This window comes from Bombina bombina, chromosome 5 (genome assembly GCF_027579735.1).
Source record: "Bombina bombina isolate aBomBom1 chromosome 5, aBomBom1.pri, whole genome shotgun sequence".
NCBI lineage: Eukaryota > Metazoa > Chordata > Amphibia > Anura > Bombinatoridae > Bombina > Bombina bombina.
Genome location: NC_069503.1, coordinates 562,511,067 through 562,531,226, shown reverse-complemented (window position 1 = coordinate 562,531,226; position 20,160 = coordinate 562,511,067). Strand labels below are relative to the sequence as shown.

General features: G+C 34.3%; 1 protein-coding gene across 1 annotated transcript in view; it reads left to right on the top strand.

Moving 5' to 3' along the window:
* DNAH5 (dynein axonemal heavy chain 5) overlaps positions 1–20,160 on the top strand; it is a 1,563,391-nt gene that overhangs the window by 648,628 nt on the left and 894,603 nt on the right. Inside the window, 3 exon segments of the mRNA XM_053715797.1 lie at positions 10,440–10,655; positions 18,712–18,819; positions 19,074–19,159. Coding sequence (XP_053571772.1) covers positions 10,440–10,655; positions 18,712–18,819; positions 19,074–19,159 — 410 coding nt within the window.

Sequence of the window (20,160 nt, the reverse complement as noted above, 5' to 3'; positions counted from 1 at the left end):
GCAGGGAGGTGTCAATCAACCCGAACGTATTTGATCAGGTTGATTTCCGGCGATTCCTGTCCGCCTGCTCAGAGTAGGCAGACAGGGTTATGGAGCAGCGGTCTTTAGACCGCTGCTTCATAAGTTGTGTTTCTGGTGAGTCTGAAGACTCGCCAGAATCACTGCCCTTCAAGCTCTGTACGGAGCTTGATAAATGGGCCTGTATAACTCAAACCCCTTGTATAGGAGATCAATATAGTCATACTGATTTGAAAGCAAAATCAAACTATTACCCCACTCAAGATAAAGGAAAGTATAAAAAGTTGTTCGAGAAATCGGTTATGGAAGATCTTCAAAAATGCACACTTAAGAAAATACATAATTATAATATAACAAAAAAGGAATAAGAAACCCTAAAGAATCTAAAAAAAAACAATCCAAATATAATAATAAAGCCAGCTGATAAGGGCGGTGGACTGGTCATACTAGACACTGAGGGTTATGTAACAGAGGCTTACAGATTACTGAATGATTCAGATACATATAAAAAAAAATGCAAATAAATCCAATTCAAAACTAAATTACAAACCTGGATAAACTATTGTATTTTGCAAAAAAGAAAAAAATATAAATGAGGGAGAATTCCGTTTTTAAAAAAAATAACATCCAAAAACTCCATATAAATGAGAGAGAATTACATTTTTTTTTAAAAATAACACATCCAAAAACTCCAATATTTTAATATTTGCCTAAAATTCACAAGACACTTATCAACCCACCAGGAAGACCCATAGTGTTGGGCATATATTCCCTCACATCAAATTTATCAGAATACGTGGATAATTTTAAATTATTTAAATATGTAGTTAGATTATCATCACAGAGTGATTAAAATAAATCACTTGGAAGAGGAATTCATACTTGTGACTTGTGACGTGAATTCACTGTACACCAACATTATCCACAAATTAGTTATAGAAGCAGTGATATTCTACCTTCATAGAGATGATGAAATTCCAACTGTTCACACAGTTTTATTATTGCAATGTATAGAATTTATTTTAAATAATTATTATTTTAGAAAAATAGCAAAGGAGAAAAGCGCAAGACACCAGATCTCTGTGCAGCGTTAAAAACACACCTTTAATATACTCCTAACATGAGGTAATACACTCACAATATTAAAAAATGTATATGTGCATTTAATGCATAAATGTGCACAAATATATATCACCATACGACTTTCATCCGGTTCCCAAACAGTTCCCAGGGTGATCCGATTTAGTCCATATATGTGTTACAAATGATGTTATTGTTGTATGAAGTCCAACATGTATCAAATGAACAAACAAATAAACTTACTAGAGAATTCCTGAGGAGAGGTAACCCTCGGCTTCACCGCGCCCTATTCAATTTTTAGGTACTGAAGCCTCACTGGGACCTAATTCCTCCTAAAGCGGATGTTCCGCCTGAGAACTGACAAACAGCTGATAGTAACGACGCACATTTCGTTCCGATAACAACAGAACTTTCTCAAAAGTCTACAATCAGTAGTTTGTGTCAAGTTTATATACCTTAGATGCATTTGACACTCCCCCATTAAGTATAAAAATTGATGTATAGAACTGTTATAAAAATATCCACTATATTCAACGTGCTTATTCATACCAGTCTCTATTTAAAATTGGGTATTTAATTTGTTAAATTAACTAAAAAACGTTCATATATTGTTTCAAGTGTTATACTCATAGTTGATAAGTGTCAAATAAATATTATATTTCATCTATAATTAAATGATAAACATTTAGAAACATATTAAAAATAACATATATATATATAAATCTAAAAATACATTCATAAATGTGGTAAAAAATAATGAACAATAATAAAATGTATTTGTATATATAAAATACTATCAAACCAAGAATATGATACTATAAAAAGTATTAAAAAGTTATTTATACAAATTTAGAGAATGAAATGTGAGATACCTAGAATGATCATTCTTAGTATCCCTAACTAATCCATAAACTAAATGGAAGGTATATATGCCATTTAAACTACACTAAAAAAGCTTGGATGTCTAAATCTATGTTTAATCCCTTGGGAAATAAAGAATCCAATTTTTTAATCCAAAATGTCTCCTGTTGTCTCAATTTTAACAACCTGTTAGTATACCATTTATTGATGGTTATATGTTCTATAATTCTAATCTCTAGGCTTTTTGGAGCTTGATTATGAACCTTTTTAAAATGTGCTGAAACACTATGGTTCTCTATGCATGTTGTAATATTTGTAAGGTGTTCCCTCAATCTGTATTTGATGTTATGTTTGGTCCTACCTATATAGATTAAATTGCAGGAACAATTTAGCTGATAAACCACATATGTGGAAGTACAAGTGCATCGATTTTTGCATTGAAAACTTTTTGATCTATCCGTATTTCTAAAAACTTTGTGGTCCTTACTAATATGTGGACACATGACACAATTCTTAACCCTACATTTATAAAGGCCAGGAGTTACACCTAACCATTGTACTGGTTCTTTCACCATTTATTGTCCTCTTAGTTTCGTAGGCGCTAGATAGTTTTTAATATCCTAATTTTTTTCTGAATCTAATTTCAGGTTGAGGTCCTAAAGTCTTTTTTAGAATGGGACCTAGATTTAATACCTGCCTATGTTTTTTAAGTATACTTTTTATCTGATAGTGTTGAGCATTACATTTTGTTACAAATTTGGGTACAGACTTATTTTCAAGGGGCTTATTTTCATTTGTCCTCTTATCTGCTTTTTTAATGAGGTTTGCTCTTTTACTTTTGTATTTTTAAGTAGTTCATCCTCATATCCCTTTTAATTGGAATGGTGAGTTTTTTTTTATTCAAACCAAGGGAACAGCTATGGGCACAAAATTTGCACCCAGTTACGCCAACATATTTATGGGCCCATTTGGGAAGAAAAAAAAAAAAAACACATTATAGAGTCACAATGGAATAGTAATCTAATTATGTTAAAGAGGTTTATAGATGAAATCTTTATTATATAGAGAGGGGGCAAGGACCTCCTAGATACCTTTATAGATGATCTAAATCGAAATACTTGGCGTATTACATTCACACACGAGTCAAACTCTAAACATATAGACTCTCTATACATTTCAATTACCATAGAACAAAATACTATTACTATGAAAATGTTTTTTAAGGAAGTGGCGCAAACAACTATGTCCATTTTCAAAGCTGCCATTTAGATCAAATGGAAAATTAACATACCAAAAGGACAGTTTTTGGGCTTAAGAAAGAATTGCTCAAATATGGAAGATTCTAGAAACCAGGCCCAAACATTGAAAAATAAATTTGTAGAACGGGGATATAGTGAGAACTTAATTCAAGAGGCCATTATGTGTGCAGAACAAAAAGATAGAAAACACCTATTAAAATCGAGAAAAGTGAGAGACAGAAATATGACAGAAACAAGTATTAAAGATACAGCCTTTATTACCAATTACAGTTCAGATTATAAGGTAGTAAACCAAATTCTAAACAAACACTGGCACCTGGTTAAAAAGAACCCACTTCTCAGTGATTTAATAAACCCAAATTTTTTTATAGTAGAGCCAAAACACTTAAAAACATCTTATCCCCCAGTGAATTTCAGAAGCTAACTAAAGCCTAATTAATTTTTAATTTCAATACCCTAACACCAAATGGCCTGAATGCGGAGCTGGACCTAAATCCATTTATCTAAGGTTTTCTTTATATATTTTTATATAGTTTTATACATTTTTATAGTTTTATATTTTTATATCTATATAATTTTATGCAAAATACCCAACATTAAATTGTGCATCGTATAATTCGCAAGCAAAATTTCAATAGTTATTTATATACAAAATATGTAACATTTCCTGCTCTGTAATGATATAAACTATCGGTAATTCATAAACTGTCCTCTTAATTAATTTTTAACATTGTTCTTTTAAGAGTGCTTTTTTGTAGCTTTTTGTAGTTTTTATTGATTTCTGCGATTTTATTTACTACTCTTATTAAATTATACTGAAGGTATAAGCATTTGATACAACTACTAGACTTGAAAAGATTAGTCTAGTATGTGAAATATTTTAACATTGTTTTTCTTTCTCTAAAAGCCTGTGAAAGGTCAGACTATAAGAGATCAATGTGTACAAATAACATGTATAGAATTATGCGTTTATCAGGTAACATCTATCTTAGTCAAAATAGTTTTAATTTTAAAGAAGTGTATGTTCAAAATAACTTTGCTCTAATTGCTACTGTGATATATCTGAAACGTTGACTTAAACAATCCCTTTAAGGAATAGGGTATAAAAAACCGTCAACTTCCAATATCTAGCCATCTTGATAAAGGTATTGGATTAATGCTGAATCATAGACGGAAGTGACTGATGTTGGATATTGAAACAGACAGCAGATTCGAAGCTGGTCTGTAATTGTCAGGCGGAGTACAACAACCTGAGATTACACCTAAGAATGAAAGTTCTATCTACTTGACTTCTCGGTATACCTGAGTGAAAAATCGTGACACCTCAGCAGTGATTCAAATTGAATTACCCACATAAGGATTGGCTATCTGAAAAACCACATGATCCAACAGATGGAGTAACGGCAAGAGATTGCCGATTGAAGGTAATACCGGCCAGTACAATCAGAGGAATGGCTATCCTTAAACATTGGATACAATTTAACACCACCTTTGTTTGGATACAAATGTGATTAGCTAATCTTTAACCTGTGATTAACAGCAAAACATTGCCAAACAATTCCTGTTTAAGGAACTTGGAATCCTTTTAAATAGTTGTAGCCACAGCATATATATAAGCAAGCTTGTATTTTATTTTGAATGTTTGAATGTTTTTACTATATATTTCTTACTGAATATTAATAATATTTTGATTAAATATATTTTCGACTTAACAAACGCTCAGTATATGCATATTGTTTTATTTGATTTTATTATCGATTTTGAGGACTGTATAACATATAATAACTTAAAACCAAATTTTTGAGCCTATAAGAGATTTTAACCTTATACTATCTAAACCCTGAAGCCTGTACTATTACGGGCGCCACTCTATATTTAGAGATAAGATCTATTGAGTGTGTCATTTCTGTGTCTACAATTCTAGGATTGCTGCCAATCCTCCCTCATAGGGGGTGTGTTCGAGGCACATAGCTGAATACCCGTCTGGAATTCTCCTGGGAAAACCATCTCAGCTGTTAGCAAACTGGATCAGTAGGTCATAATAATCACTGCTTTGAGCCTCTGGTCATTAATAAATATGAAGAAAATAAAGAGCAAAATTGGTTCAGCAGATAAAATTCCAAACTTTATTGTAATCTATTAAAACGTAAGAGCGGTACTATCTGTTATCTTAGATGGTTATTTTTTTTCTAGCTATTTCTTTGTCTAGTAGGGTTTCTTAGCTTTCAGCTTTGTCATGCAAACCTCCTTTTTTGATTTTTAATCAAGATAAGGCTTTTCTTCACACTAGCTATTCTTTTTTTCTTTAAAGTAATCTGGAATTTGTTGTTCCTTTTTTGTCCAGCTCCTAAGAAATTAGAGTGTTTTCTTTCACAATCTGGATGTTGTGAGAGCTCTTAAATAGTATGTGGCTGTTAGCTGTTAGCAAACTGGATCAGTAGGCCATAATAATCACTGCTTTGAGCCTCTGTCCATTAATAAATATGAAGAAAACAAAGAGCAAAAGATTCTTTTTCTTCTAGATATTTCTTTGTCTAGAAGTTCTGAGCTTTCAGATTTGTCATGCAAACCTCCTTTTCTGGTTTTTAATCAAGATAAGGCTTTTCTTCACACTAGCTATTCTTTTTTTCTTTAACCTCTTAAGGACCCGACACTTCAGACAAAAACTTCCCCAAAGGACCAGAGCATTTTTAGCATTTTTGCCATCACTACATTTAAACATAAATAGAGCATTTTTAAAATATATTTACCTATCAAAACTATATATTTATTTTTTAGTAGAAAACCCAAAGTATTGATCTAGGCTCATTTTGGTATATTTCATGCCACCATTTCACCACCAAATGCAATCAATTAAAAAAAATTGTTAACTTTTTCACAATTTTAGGTCTCTTACTGAAATTATTTACAAACAGCTTGTGCAATTAAGGCAAAAATGGTTGCAAATTTTTCTCTGGGATCCCCTTTGTTCAGAAATAGCAGATATATATGGCTTTGGCATTGCTTTTTGGTTATTAGAAGGTCGCTAAATGCCACTGCACACCACACTTGTATTATGCACAGCAGTAAAGGGGTTAATTTTAGCTTTAGTGTAGAGATTAGCCTCCCACCTGACACATACCTACCCCTGATCCCTCCCTGACCCCTCTCAAACAGCTCTCTTTCCTCCCTCACCCCTCAATTGTCACCCCCATCTTAAGTACTGGCAGAAAGTCTGCCAGTACTGAAATAAAAAAGGCTGCTTTATATATATATATATATATATATATATATATTTGATTTTTTTAAATAACTTTTTGCAGTGTAGGATCCCCTTTTTCCCCCCAACCTCTCTGATCCCCCCCCCCAAATAGCTCTCTAACCCTTCCCCCTCTACCTATTTGCCACCATCTTAGGCACTGGCAGCTGTCTGCCAGTACCCAGTTTGCCTCAATTTATGCATAAAAAAAAAAACACTAACCATTTTTCTGTAGTGTAGCTGCCCCCCTCATTAGCCTCCCCACCTCCCCCTCTGATCCCTTTCCCACAATGGATCCCACATAGGATTCCCCTTATTGCCCTTCCTCCCTCCTTATGTCCTCCCACCTTATGTCCTTAAGGGCATTAACGACCAGCGTCGTACAGGCTACGACGCTGGTTGTTAAGGTAATCTGGATATTGTTGTTTCTTTTTTGTCCAGCTCCTAAGAAATCAGAGTATTTTCTTCACAATCTAGATGTTGTGAGAGCTCTTAAATAGTATGTGGAAGCTGCAAAATATTTCGCAGTCAGAAGCTATGGCCATTTTTGTGGCTATGTGACTTAAAGGGACATGAAACCCCACATTTTCCTTTTATAATTCAGATAGAACATACATTTTTAAACAACTTTTCCATTTACTTCTATTATCAAATGTGCTTTAATCTCTTGGTATCCTTTGTTGAAAGAGCAGCAATGCACTAACACTATGGGAGCTAGATGAACACATCAGCTGAGCCAATGAAATAAGGAATATATGTGCAGTCACCTCAGCTGACTCTCAGGCCCTGAGCCTACCTAGGTATGCTTTTCAATAAAGAAAAGCAAGAGAACTAAGCAAATTAGTTAATAGAAGTAAATTGGAAAGTCCTTGGTAGTCCTTGGTCTTTAATGACCGTTTTTAGTAGGACGTACCCTGCACATCCTTGGTAGTTACAGGGTTAAAGCCTTAATTTGTTAGGCACATTTGGTTGAGAGGAAAGCTCCCCTGAGCGCATTACTGTTTATTCTAGTAGTTGCCTCTTCATTGGCCTTTCATCAAGAAGCTGCTATTGATTAGAATGACAAGGCTACTATTTGGCTGCTATTTGGTTTTCTTTGCACACTTTTCCAAAGTTTTATTACTTTGGTGTTCATACGTCTTCTGCAGGAAAGTATGCATTCTATGGATTTTCAGAGATTAATATCTCTGGATTTGTTGCACAATTACCCCTTTAATCAACCAGGATAACATTCAATAAATCCACTTTGGATCTGCTTCGTATAATGTCCCCTGCATTGTGTAATAAATGTAATAACCCCTAGTGCCTCCTCACCACACATTCACTCTTTACCACCAGTCCCAGGTAAATATTGTGGTGTAGATTACAAGTATTTGCTCTCCGTTTTAACTGCACTCATATTACAAGTTGAGCCAAATCGCAATTGCGCTAGGACAGTGTTTCTCAACTCCAGTCCTCATGACCCTTAACAGGCCAGATATTCATTATATCTTAACTAGAGCACAGGTGAAATAATCAGCTGATAAGTAACCATGGTTACTAACCTGATCTCACCCTTAAGATAATTATTTCACCTTTGCTCTAGTTAAGATATAATGAAAATTTGGCCTGCTAAGGGTCCCGTGGACTGTAGTTGAGAAACACTGCGCTAGAATACTTACCGTGATCTCAGATCTATGGTTAACTGTTTTCCGAAAATAAAAAGTGTCACAAAACACTTCAAAAATACATTACAAAGTACATCTACACTCATAATAACATTGTCTAATAAACATTATTTTAAAAAAAATATGGCATTAAAAAGTGTGTTAGAGTAAAAAAAGAGTGCAGTTGATACATACACATACATGTCTAATTATGTTTATTTTTGTATATATATATATATATATATATATATATATATATATATATATATATATATATATATATATATATATATATATATATATATATATATATATATATATATATATATATGCACAAGAGAGTGGGTGTTTTTTTTTCAACTTTTTTTCTCCATTAACTTCTATGGAGGAATGCAAAATCTGCAAACAAAATTTTCGAATTTCGCCTTTAAGTGCGATTTTGGGTTACCGCTGGAGAAAAAACTGTTTACTTTCAACTATAGCGAAAATGCAAAATACCGCTCCACTTGTACTTCTAGCCCTCTATGTGTAGTGCTACAGAAATATAGCCACTATATTACTATTAGTAATTCCAGGCTAAATAATCTACCAGACACTCCGTTATTTACCAGCTTTAATTAGAATCTGCCCAAATTACAGAAAGGTTACAGAGACAGTTACATCAATAAGTTTTCACTCATACTCCCAAACTCACAATGTGTCCTACTATCTGTTATTGCAAGGTGTGTGCACTTACCAAACCCCTTTCATCTTTTCTAGAATGACTGTGTGTAGTTGCATATGTGTGTGTTTGTGTATGTGAGTGCATGTGTGTGTAGATTGTCAGTGTGTGTTTATACCTACCAACCTACCAACCAAATGCAGCAATAAGGAAGAGTATGTAAGAGCCAGAAAGTCAAAGGGAAGGGATCACCTGTCAAACTCAGCTACTTAGCCCAAGCAACTAAGAAAAAATACTTCACAACTCTTGCTCTTATCTTTCTTATAAACATTGACTCCCATCTGGTTTACTATATTTACTATCTGATATGCTATGTTATATTTACTTATGAAATGCTATGTTTACTAATTAACCAGAAAAAAGTTGTAGTATGAAGAAACAGCACAAAAATTGCTTAAACCTTTATAGAGAAAAAAACTGAATATTTGTGAGAAAAATCAAAACTCAAAAGTAATTATAATATGCAAATAATTTAGATGGAATTTGAAAGAGAATTGTATCTAGTTACGTGAATCCGAAGTATTTCTAGGATTAATTTAAAACTAGTCTAAAGCTATATACGCGTAGTGGTGAAACTTCTATGTAGAGATACAAAGTTGTACTATAAACGTAACGCTTACTTAATTAGATACTACAAAGTGCATTTATTGTTTTAAAAACACATAGTCAAGCAATATAAGTATTTACATTTAATTTGAATAATGTAGATAAAAAACGGTCAACTGACCTAATAGGCTAAGAATGCTCTGGCTGCACCCTCTGGTTAAACAAAATGTCCTATGTTTTTATAAAAAATCCATATGTTAGTTCAGTTAATGGTATACAGTTATATAAAACCAGTTTCAGTAGTCTGTATATCATTGGTATTTTAAAATTTTAAAATAACAGAGTTTAGTCCATATTTGTATATCCGTTAAGGCAAAAAAGGAAGTTGTATCTGTGTTATTGTATGTACGTATGGTGTTTAGTAAAAAGTTTTGACGTTTATAGGTTTGTATATCCGTTTGGTGTTTGGCGTGAAAAGTCAATACTTGCTGTCTGCCGTGAGTATACCTCGCAAGCCGGTCCTGGAGCCTGTAGCGAATCGGTTATTATTCTTTGTGTTTACCGTCAGATTCAGTGTGTCTGTGTCCCAAGAGGAATTACCTCTGCACTGTTCCTATGGCTCTGCAGTCCTGCGTGTACTCGATGCGGTCAGAACAGTGTCTGTGTCTCCGTGTCTTCAAATCTGTTCAAAGTGTAAGCAGCAGTTCAAGCTACGCATTTCAGCCGAGCAATCCGGCCTTTTTCAAGCTGTACTTTTTCTCTATAGAGGTTTAAGCAATTTTTGCGCTGTTTCTCCATACTATAACTTTTTTTCTGCTTACCAAATTTGATATCTCAGGGGGAGTATCAGAGGAGAATCGGCTTACCTCTAACAAATAGCAGCGCAAGAAAGAATTTTAAACTCTACTCTTTACTAATTAACCAACAATTTCTAGTTGCATGTTCTCTGAATACCATTAATTATATTGTATTAATTGTAATTGCGTTGTTCTAATTACTAGTTGGACAAATGTGGGGGTTTCAACTTTTTTCCTAGTTCAACATGGACTTTATTTTGCTTTATTTCTTAGTGGTACCAACATGTATTTCACAAGACCAAAGAAAATATTCAACAAATGACATCTGAAAGGCAATTTGATTTGAGCGAAGTGTACATCTTTGGTAAATTTGACACATTCCAGAGAAGACTTGAGAAAATTATTGCCATCTTTGAAACTATTACAACATATTCAAATTTAGGAGACTCTAAAATTGAAGGATTGGAATCACTTGCAACTAAATTTCAGGTAAACTATGAACATTTATTGCATAGTATTAATTAAAATGCATTTTAACTTTATACATATTTTTGTTTATTTTAACAGAAAGTAGATCTCCATAGAAGATATATATATATATATATATATATATATATATATATATATATATATATATATATATATATATATATATATATATATATACACACTCCTAGAATAAGTCACAGGTCAAGTACCTTTAAGTAATCTGCATTACAGTTAAGATCTAAAAAAAGGAACTGTAGAATTTGTTTGTAAAGTTTGGATAATCCAGGTACTTGTTTGAAGAACTGAAGAACAGTCTGACTGTCACTGAAATATGTAAGTGACTGATGAAAACTGTAGTATTAATAATTCTATACACTACAGTTTTCTATAAACTGCAGCATATCAAAGGGATAATCAAAGGCATAATGGCCATTGCAGAGCATACTCACTCATGCAAGCCTGCAACAGCAATATTAGAAATAGCAGCCTAGAGGTGGAAGATTAACATTTCCCCATATATTGTGGTCTTGTGTAAGTAATTGTGCAAGAGCAGGAGGAGGTATTGCATGTGTTATTTATCATGTTATGATAAATATAGTCAGCAAATGCTGGCCACTACTTGTGATCCTGGGCAGACCTTTACTTAACACATCTTATTCACGTTATTACCCAAGATAACTATAAGTATTTTGGGATGTTCAGTTGACCTTGAACATCTATATAAACTCACACCAGTCTTTATATAATATTGTCCTTAGTTTTAACATTTTGGAAATTATTATTATTATTAATAATAAGATAACAAACACTTTTGAACAGACAACAGAAATCCAGGAGCAGTGGGAGACAATATATTAAGGTCATGTAGTGAATTGGGGTTTAAACATTTGCAACCCCAATTCCAAAAAAGTTAGGACAGTATGGAAAATGCTAAAAACAAACAAAAAGAGTCATTTAAAAATTTAATTCGCCCTGTAATATATTGAAAACACATTATTAGATTTTTTTACTTTGTGAATTTAATGTATTTTTAAATATATACTCATTTCAAATTTGATGACCCCAACATGTTCCGAAAAAGTTGGGACAGGGGCAATTTAGGACTAATAGCGAAGTGACAAGTTGAAATAAAAAGGTGATGTGAAACAGGTGAGGCAATTGTGTAATCCTAGTATATAAGGAGCGTCCAAAAAAGGCCTAGTCCTTCAAGAGCAAAGGATGGGTAGAGGCTCTCCAATCTGGCAACAGATGCGTCAGCAGATAATCCAACAATTTGAGAGCAACATTCCCCAAAGACAAATCTTGGTGCATATAGATTTGAATGCTTGTGATCTCCTATCCCTCATACGTCACTGTCTCAAATACTGTCATGAGTCTGTAATGGATATCCTGACATGGGCTCGGGAATACTTTGGTAAACCTTTGTCAATGAACACCATTCACTACTGCATCCACAGATGCAAGTTAAGGCTTTACAAGGCAAAACAGATGCAATACATCAACACTGTTCAGAAGCTAACAGCTGCGATGGTTCCTTTTCCTCTTTGGCCCGGAGAACATGACATCTTTTGAAATGTTGACTCATCAGACCACAAAACACGATTCCACTGTGCCACTGTCCATCTCAGATGAGACCGAGCCTAGAGAACTCTCTCTGGGCTCGGTCTCATCTGAGATGGACAGTGGCACAGTGGAATCGTGTTTTGTGGTCCGATGAGTCAACATTTCAAAAGATGTCATGTTCTCTGGGCCAAAGAGGAAAAGGAACCATCGAAGCTGTTATCAGAGTCTGTTATGGTATGGGGGGGGGGGGGGGGGGTGTCAGTGCCCATGGCATGGATAACTTGCACATCTGTGAGGGCACCATTTATGCAGAAAGATATATATATATACATTTTAAAGCAACATATGCTGCCATCCAGAGATCATCTTTTCCAGGAATGTCCTTGAATTTTCCAGCAGGATAACACCAAACCATATTATACCCAGATTACAAGTGCATGGTTGCATAAGCAGAGAGTGCGGGTGCTAGCATGGCCTGCCTGCAGTCATGAACTGTCTCCGATTGAGAATATGTGGCACATTATAAAGCACAAAATAAGGCAATGAAAGCTCCATACAGTTGCACAGACATGCACAATGGAGGAATGGGAGAAAGTTCTGCTTGCTAAACTTAACCAACTGGTATCTTCAGTGCCCAAACACTTAATAAATGTTATTAAAAGAAAAGGTGATGTTACACAGTGGTAAACAGTCGACTGTCCCAACTTTTTTGGAGTGTGTTACAGTAGTCAGACTTGAAATGAGTGTATATTTAAATAAATACATTAAATTCGTAAAGTAAGACATCAAATAATGTGTTAATAATGTGTTTTCAATATAAGCACAGGGTGAATTTACTCTTTTTTTTTGTTTTTTTGCATTATGCATACTGTCCCAACTTTTTCGGAAATTGGGGTTGTAGTTTTTTTAAATAATATTTTGATTGGTAAACTATTTTATAATATTTCCTTTGGTTGCTTGGGCCATATTATATAATATATATATTAATCTTATATGCATTTTCAGCTTAAACAAATAAGCATATATTGTCTGTATATAGTCTAGATGTAACATTTCTGATCTTTGCCATTCCTGCTTTCTTCAGTTGAGCAGATAAGCTGAAAAAGCAGGAAGATTTTCTACTAATAGTAAGTCAGCCTTAGTAAATCTAGGTTATCATATCTTGACTCTTCTTGACTAATATTCATCATTGAGAAATTTCCTCCCCTGAAGGATGGATGAAACTGACCACCCCTCTAATCTTATTTCTCTACAGAGTTTGGGCAGGCCTAAGTATCTCCTCTAGTGTAGCCTACAATATTGATGAAATATCTATAAAGAGGATTGGAGCTGTAAACAGGCTGTAGCTGATGTTGCCTCTGGTGGACACTGCCATTTTGGGGCAAGTTTATTCCTGTGAATTCAGTCATGTGTCCATGCTTGTGTAGATCCAATATGAGCAATTTAAATGAAACCGTCCTTATGGCATGCAGATCTTAATGTGGTTTGTTTGCTGTATACCTCTTGTGTTCCTTTACAACTGTAAGTCCTGTTGCATGTACAGATTTTACAAGAAGTTTTGGCCATCAATTGTGCCTTATTGCAGCTGCACTGGTCGTATGGATTTGGAAGCTTGTTAGTGACTATTCTAATGCTAAGATGCTAATAGCATGAACTCTGAAGTGGGATTTTAATAATTTTATTTTAAGCTTAGTTGATGCTCAGATACCTAAATGGTTTTCATTGATGGGCTTTTGGTTTTTAACATTTCAGTCTTAAGTAAAAACTATACCTTTGTAATATGTATGTTTATGTAATATGACTGTTAGCAAGTTATGAAATTATGCTTTGTGTTTAAGCTAAATTTATTGTGGCAGCTTTATTTTTATTTCCGTGTGTGACCATTTTGATTTAACCCCTGATTTTGTGCACTGTGTACAGGTGCTGCAATTTCTTTCATAGGATTGTGAGAGCCATCACATGTGGGATTAAACTCTAGGCCACTAGAAGGAGGCATAAACACCAAACATACCAGATTTTTTAATCCCTCTCACACCCCTGTACAAGTCAGTATTTGCCTCCAACAGGGAATGATTTGAATGAAGAAGTACTTATCATTGAGAGGGGTTCTCTTACCATAAGGCATATTTCCTCCTTGTAGCGCCTACAAAGGACAGAGGGGTAGACAGGATGTATTTTAGCTGGGAATTGAAATATCTTTTCCCAATTTTAAAATGACAAGTGGCTCACAGATAAAAAGAAGATGTGTCTGCCAGTGTGACAAACAACTCTCCCCAGATGAAATGCAGATTTATCTGTAAATCCCCTTGGGTTGTAGATGCTGTTCCTTGTGAGATCGTTCAGCAGCTGAGGTAAGCCCAATAGACAAAGGTGCTGACAGATAACCTTTTTTTTAAAGCTCAGTTTTTTTTATTATTTTTATAGTAACTTTGTTGATACGTTTAGATAAAACTTGTAACATGTCGAAAGTAAATTATAGGGAATTTTTTTTAAGAAAGATGCAACACTTTAGTCTTTTGTAGTGTATATTTATTGCTGTGACAAGTGTAATACGGCATGGTGTGCTATGCGGGAGATCTCCAACCCTAAAGTAGGTGAATGTATGGGGGGGGGAGACCCACAATATAAGGCCTAAATACCTAGGTTTGCTCACCCTATTCTAGTTTTGGTGGTGTTCCACATTTCCAGCATTTGCTCATGTATCTTGACTCTACTTGAACAAAGATAATGATATCTCTCTAACTGTATTAGTGAGTCTACTTTTTGTTTCCTATCGTCCAGTGTCAGCACCCTAGGGGACCTCCATCTCTTGGGAATCGGGAGCTTTGCTCAGTTTAGCATGATGAATAATAAAGCTTTCCTTGTTCCTTGTTGTCTTGGGCTTAGAGTGAAATAGTAAAATGTTAGGTTGCATTGCTATGTGGAGTGAGATTTTTTTGTTAATATGTGATAGGACATCTTGCCAAAAGGAACCCAATTTTCTGCACCTCCATCATATATGGATCATATCAGCTTCCTTCCCACCATCCCCTTGAGCACAACCTATTTGATATGTTTGTATATGGTCTTAATTTTAATTGGGGTCATATACCATCTAGAGAGAAATTGTATTCCAGTCTTTGAGGTCCAAATCTAGACCTACCTGATAGTATAAGTTGGCATGGTGTTTTCATCTCCTAGAATAAGTAATTGGTATAATAAGGATATGAGATGCCTAGGTGGGGGGTCAATAAACAAAGATTCTCAAAAAAGGTCAGTTGTCTTGTCAGATTTTGAGTATGTTTACAGGAGCTAAAATAATGAGAAATTTGTGCATAAGAGAACCAGAATAGAAATATCTCTCCATCTATATCTTCCAATTCTTTCTGAGTTTTTAATTTGTTGTCTGTCAAAAGGTTATAAAAATAAATTTGCTGATGTGACATTTTGTGTTATGAGGAGAGGAAGTAACTCTGATTGGTAAGTCAGAGTTACAAGAGTTGCCCCTTCTTGTGTCCCTTCTTATCTTGTTTTTTCATCAGGATAAGGCAGTTTTGAGGACTACGTTTGAATTTTTTGCCTTACTCTGATAATATAAGTTGGAAATGGTTCCTTCTTTTTGTCCTAAGATTTCTATTACTTCTTCATATTTTTCTGCAAGCAATAAAGGATTTCATTCAATCCTCTAGTCTGTTTGTTAATTCTTCTGGTTCTAGAAAAGGACAAGTTAACTACAACTGTGTTTTTGGCTTCTTAATTAACTACTTCTACTACCAAAAGCAGTACTGCCGCTACAACTTCGGCTTTTATAGAGGTGGTCACAATTGCTGAGGATCAATTTATCAAGAGCATTTGATTAGCAGCACCTGGCTGCTAATAAGCCTCTTAATTCCTATGGAAGCCGTAAGGGTATACTTAGTTTTTTAGACATGACTTCTCCTTTTTGGCTTTATTTTTATTAAATAAATCATGACACAGTGTAATATGTCATGTGTTGTTGTTCATCTGATGTTGTATTTACATATATATATATATATATATATATATATATATATATATATATATATATATATATATATATATATTAACTAAAACTAATACCATAAGTAAACTGAGGGAACAAAGCCTTTGCTCATGGGCTTAAACAAAAGAGACAGAAGTGTTCCAAGTTGAAGATACTAGCAATAAAATAATATTTTTTCTTCAGGAGACTCTCAGTCACACACAAATCACAATGCTCAATCCTCACAAAAAATGCAACGGCATCTGACATATGAGTGGGTTACATAATGACCACAGGATCGATAAGAATTTGGTTAGATGACCAAACATACAGCTCTTTGATTGGAAATGCTATGGAAACTGGATAATAAACATTGCACGGTACAAATTTAGTCCTGCAAAACATTAGTTTATTAGTTAAATTGTTCATTATCGTTTTATTTAATTGTTATTAAACATATTTAATGAAAACGCAATATTAGTTGGTTTTCTAAATTTGTTTAATAACGAATGCACATATCTATTAATCATTCTTTCTGACTTTTAAATAAACTATTTTCAATCTTTGACACAGCATGTATGTGAAATTAATAGACACCAGTACCACTTGTATATTAATACCCCAACTGGGTCTCTTTTATTGGGGAGTACAAACTCAAAAAGAGTGACATTTCAGGCTATGCACAGCCCTTACCCAGTTGGGGTACTGATATGCAAGTGGTGCTGGTGCTTATTTGATGTTTATGCTTATATATGGGGTTTTGCAGAGCCCAGTATGCAATGTGCACACTTAAGGAGCCTTAACGTTGTGCTGGCTTGGTAACTATATTTTGTAAAATTAATAGAAGCATAATGTGTTTTGATTTTTTAGTTAATAACATGTTGTGCAAAGTAACATCTACCACTGTGTTAACATTTAGATATTATGTCAGATTACATTGCCTACTAAAAATTCACCACAAATTATTGTATCACAAATTAGCCTCATTAAACTCAGTTTTATGCTCTAAAATCCCTATTGCCATGTTCCCCTAAGTATAACAGTTATAGATAAATCAATCAATCAATTAAAAAGAAAATCCATAGTTCATTTCATTATCTTCAATTAAAGTGCCATAAAACATTTTGAGTTATGTGCATATTATAAAATGGTTAACTGAGGTAAAACATTGTGTGTAAAAAAGTGTAAAAAAAAGCTTAAGTATATTAATAAAATTTCCAAAAATCTGCAAAATTACTTACACTTTAGTGTTGCCAAGTGTAGCCTGCTCCACCTCATAGTCCAAACCCTGTGGTATCATATAACAAAGTATGCACATGAATATAATTACTTATGCAAGTAAGGGGGGACATCAGGTTCTGCTATTGTTTGCTGCCAAGAGGCTTGCTTGTTTCCATGGGGATAATGTCACATGCTATGTGAAAGCTTCAGCATTATACTGTGCACTGCTTTAGTCAGGTGTCATGTGACTCTGCATGTGCACAAGAGCATTCTGTCATAGCTATGACCTGAATAGCACCTTCCATATAAGGAAATGCCCAGAGGGAGCTTGCTGCAAAAAAACACTATGCCTGTATTAAAGGGGTTAATATATAAATATATTCAAGGCCCATATACAGAGATGGCAAAAGCTCTATTTATTCCAAGAAAATTGTTTCTGACAAGAGGTCACAATTTAAGGTTGGAGGTAAGGAGATTTAATCTCCTGCAATGGAAACGTTTTTTCACTGTAAGAGCAATAAAATTGTGGAACTCGTTACCAAAGGATGTAGTGAATGCCAATACCCTAGATACATTTATAAATAGTCTGGATACATTTCTGTATAAAAACAAAATTCATGGATATGATTGCTAGTATTAAATGGATCACCTTTTAGTGGGGTTATTTAAGCTTAGCTGGAGCTTTTTGTAAGTATTTTAGATTTGTATAGGTTGAACTCGATGGACAAAAAGAAACCATTTTGCAGGTAAGCTTTGACTGTATTATATATTTAGAAACTTATGTTAGTGTATACTGTTTTATGTCCCTTTAAGCTGTACCAAAGGTATATTGTGTACTTGCAAGAGAGAGGCACACATAATTTGATGTTCAAATATAGATTGTGTTGGTATAAAAATTCACACATTTTACTCCTTTCAAACAGAATTGCTTCAGCTTTACCAACTAGGGACCACAAATTCGAAAGTACAATAGAACACATAGGAATTAACTAATGAAATGACAGAAACATAAAGGTACCAAGCTGAAAACCTTTAGAAATCTTGTTTGGCCAAAGCCTATTCTGTTGGGTTCTTTACAATCACCAAACTGGTACACTGTATTATGTTTTCCTCTTTTGTTGAGGGCACAATAAATATTTGATACTTTAAATTTAATTCAGTTCCATAGTAATCTGTATCATAAAACCTCAAGGATGATATATTTTGGAAAACAACCTAGTGCAATGTATTGTCTGTTTATAATCTTTTTTTTTTTTTTTTACTGCAAATACTTTTTTTTTATTTTTTTAGTCAATTGTTGCAACAATTAAGAAAAAAGAATACAACTTTCTAGATCTGCGAAAAACTGAATTTGATCAAGATTATGATGAATTTGTTAAGCAGACTAATGATATTCAGGTACGTTTTAATGGTGTTTAGTGTCATTTTTAAGAATGGATACTTAAATCTATGACCTCATGTCATAATTTATTGGTTTCCCATTATATGGTAGTGCTAGCATCATATATATATATATATATATATATATATATCTATATATATATATATATATAAATATATATATATATATATGTATATTTGTATTATTATTATTATGTTAGATAATTAAAAAGCTAAGTAATCGTAATAAAGTATATTTTATTATGTTTCAGAATCACTTGAAGATTTTTATGGATTCCACTTTTGAAAAAGTTCATAACACAGAAAGAGCACTATTGATGCTGAAAGCATTTGAAAGGTATAACTTTATAATTCACATAGGGCTAAACTACAAGTGGCACTCTAAGCTTATCGTGAGTTGCAATATCAATTTAGCCACCGTGCTTACATTAGTGCGGTATTACAAGTGGAAAGTAAACGCGACCGCCCAAGCACAAACTAATTTTGCACTCCTCGGAAGAGCACGACTGAAACCTTGCTTAAAAGGGTTAAAAAACAAGTTGCATTACAGATACACTTATATAAACACTGCTAAAAAATATTCATAAAAATATTTCTTTCTAATGACACGGTGAGTCCATGGATCATCATTAATTACTGTTGGGAATATCACTCCTTGCCAGCAGGAGGAGGCAAAGAGCACCACAGCAAAGCTGTTAAGTATCACTTCCCTACCCACAATCCCCAGTCATTCTCTTTGCCTGCAGTGCAAGGAGGAGGTGAAGTCTCGGTGCCTGATTCTACAATCAAGATTTTATTATTTTAAAGCAGAGTAGGTTTGCTCTGATCTTTCCTAGGGTCTAGCCTTAGCCCACGTCAGTCTCTTCAGTAGGGCAGTGGTGGCTTTTAAGCAATTGGGAACTTGTGGGGTACAATCCCCTCTGCGCCTACCCAAACAGTTTTTCTGCCCTATTCAGATAGCCTGAGTAAGCTTACTCAGTCTTTCTTTTTTCCACAGGTCCATGTGAGGGGTGGCACCCTCTCAAACCAAGTGAGCTGTCCTACTGCCGGACAGATGAACAGTCAGGTAAGTGCCACGTATATTTTTTCTTTATTTAAGAGAAACTTTGGCACTTAAGCAGTTAATTCTGCAGGGGGACGTGTATCATTGACCCTTAGGCAGACAGCAGGCACTGGAAGACAGCAGGCACTGTGGATGATGGGGAGTGTTTTTACTTTAGGCTCAGTTCGTCCTTAGCTCTGGTCATTATCCAGTTCAGGACTTTAGGAGAGTGTGCCGTTTTTAGTTTAAATGTACTAACGGTCATTTTTTTTTCTGTGTTTTGTGGTCTTAATGGC